Source organism: Mandrillus leucophaeus, unplaced genomic scaffold, assembly GCF_000951045.1.
Source record: "Mandrillus leucophaeus isolate KB7577 unplaced genomic scaffold, Mleu.le_1.0 Scaffold41, whole genome shotgun sequence".
NCBI lineage: Eukaryota > Metazoa > Chordata > Mammalia > Primates > Cercopithecidae > Mandrillus > Mandrillus leucophaeus.
The window spans coordinates 4,750,724-4,752,837 of NW_012104365.1; the positions used below are offsets into that span (position 1 = coordinate 4,750,724).

At 64.1% G+C, this 2,114-nt stretch overlaps 1 protein-coding gene across 1 annotated transcript in view; it reads left to right on the forward strand.

The window, feature by feature from the left end:
* Positions 1-2,114, forward strand: part of OGFR (opioid growth factor receptor) — a 22,773-nt gene that overhangs the window by 9,941 nt on the left and 10,718 nt on the right. Inside the window, exons 3-4 of the mRNA XM_011992429.1 lie at positions 399-547; positions 1,174-2,112. Of these exons, the coding sequence (XP_011847819.1) occupies positions 399-547; positions 1,174-2,112 (1,088 nt within the window). The remainder of the gene's footprint in view (positions 1-398; positions 548-1,173; positions 2,113-2,114) is intronic.

The following is a 2,114-nucleotide window of genomic DNA, read 5'->3' on the forward strand; positions in this document are numbered from 1 at the left end:
TCAGGCCAGGTGCCGTGGCTCACATTTGTAATCCCCACACTGTGGGAGGCTGAGGCGGGTGGATCACCTGAGGTCAGGAGTTTGAGACCAGCCTGACCAACGTGACAAAACCCCGTCTCTACTAAAAATACAAAAAAAAAATAGCCAGGCGTAGTGGCGGGCACCTGTAATCCCAGCTACCTGGGAGGCAGAGGTTGCAGTGACTGAGATTGCACCGCTGCACTCCAGCCTGGGCAACAGAGCAAGACTCTGTCTCTAAATGTATGTATGTCTGTCTGTCTGTCTGTCTGTCTAGTCCAGGCCTCTGAGTGAGTCGGGACCCAAGGCCACCCCCACACTCCCTGAGAGAACCGGGGCTTCAGGGATGGGCCTGAGCTCTCCAAGGGGGTCTTTTCCAGGTGTTTAAAAGCTCCCAGGAGATCCAGGAGAGGCTTGTCCGGGCCTACGAACTCATGCTGGGCTTCTACGGGATCCGGCTGGAGGACCGAGGCACAGGCACAGTGGGCCGAGCACAGAACTACCAGAAGCGCTTCCAGAACCTGAACTGGTGAGGCCCAGCGACTCCTGCCCACCCCCAGCCCCAGCCCCAGCACAGAACAGGGTCACATCAGGTTCCGGGCAGGTCACAGAGCGCTGCTGCAGACACAGAACTCCAGGCCGCTTGGGCAATGGACCAAGGCCCTGAGCCCCTCCTTGCTGCCTGTCGAGCCAGGCGGTCCCTCCCTAGTAGGGTTGGGGAGAAGGTAAAGAATGCTGTTCCTGCACCTGGGAGGTGGCAGTCCGCACAGAGAAGCAAGCAGGGGTGAGGGAGAGTCTGCAGCGGTACAGCCAGCTCTCACAGGGTGATCAAGGCCCCTGTACCCTGGAGGGGCCCCTTGTGGTTCTTGTCCAGCCAGCTCCTCCCCACCAGCGGGACTCGGGGTACAGCCACCCTCTAGGTGATGTGTCAGTATCCCCCCCCAACCCCCATGTGTCTAGGGCCCACAGGCCATTTTCACGGGGACAGCGTGAGTCCTCCCCTGGGCCCAGGGAGGCAAATGGAGAGAAAGACTGGATCGTGGGCCAGGATGGGGAGACTCCCGTGGAGCTGGGTGGGAGTGCAGGCCAGGACAGGGTGCGGCCCAGCAGGAGGGGCCCCGGCCATTGACCTCTGCTGACCCGGATCTCCCACAGGCGCAGCCACAACAACCTCCGCATCACGCGCATCCTCAAGTCGCTGGGTGAGCTGGGCCTTGAGCACTTCCAGGCGCCGCTGGTCCGCTTCTTCCTGGAGGAGACGCTGGTGCGGCGGGAGCTGCCGGGCGTGCGGCAGAGTGCCCTGGACTACTTCATGTTCACCGTGCGCTGCCGGAACCAGCGCCGCCAGCTGGTGCACTTCGCCTGGGAGCACTTCCGGCCCCGCTGCAAGTTTGTCTGGGGGCCCCCAGACAAGCTGCGGAGGTTCAAGCCCAGCTCTCTGCCCCGTCCGCTCGAGGGCACCAGGAAGGCGGAGGAAGAAGGAAGCCCCGGGGACCCCGACCACAAGACCAGCACCCAGGGTCGGACCTGTGGGCCAGAGCACAGCAAGGGTAGGGGCAGGGTGGACGAGGGGCCCCAGCCACGGAGTGTGGAGCCCCAGGATGCGGGACCCCTGGAGAGGAGCCAGGGGGATGAGGCAGGGGGCCACGGGGAAGATGGGCCAGAGCCCCTAAGCCCCAAGGAGAGCAAGAAGAGGAAGCTGGAGCTGAGCCGGCGGGAGCAGCCCCCAACAGAGCCAGGCCCTCAGAGTGCCTCGGAGGTGGAGAAGATCGCTCTGAACTTGGAGGGGTGTGCCCTCAGCCAGGGCAGCCTCAGGACGGGGACCCAGGAAGTGGGGGGCCAGGACCCCGGGGAGGCCGTGCAGCCCTGCCCCCAACCCCTGGGAGCCAGGGTGGCTGACAAGGTGAGGAAGCGGAGGAAGGTGGATGAGGGTGCTGGGGACAGTGCTGTGGTAGCCAGTGATGGCGCCCAGACCTTGGCCCTTGCCGGGTGCCCTGCCCCATCGGGGTACCCCAAGGCTGGACACAGTGAGAACGGGGTTGAGGAGGACACAGAAGGTCGAACGGGGCCCAAAGAAGGTACCCCTGGGAGCCCAT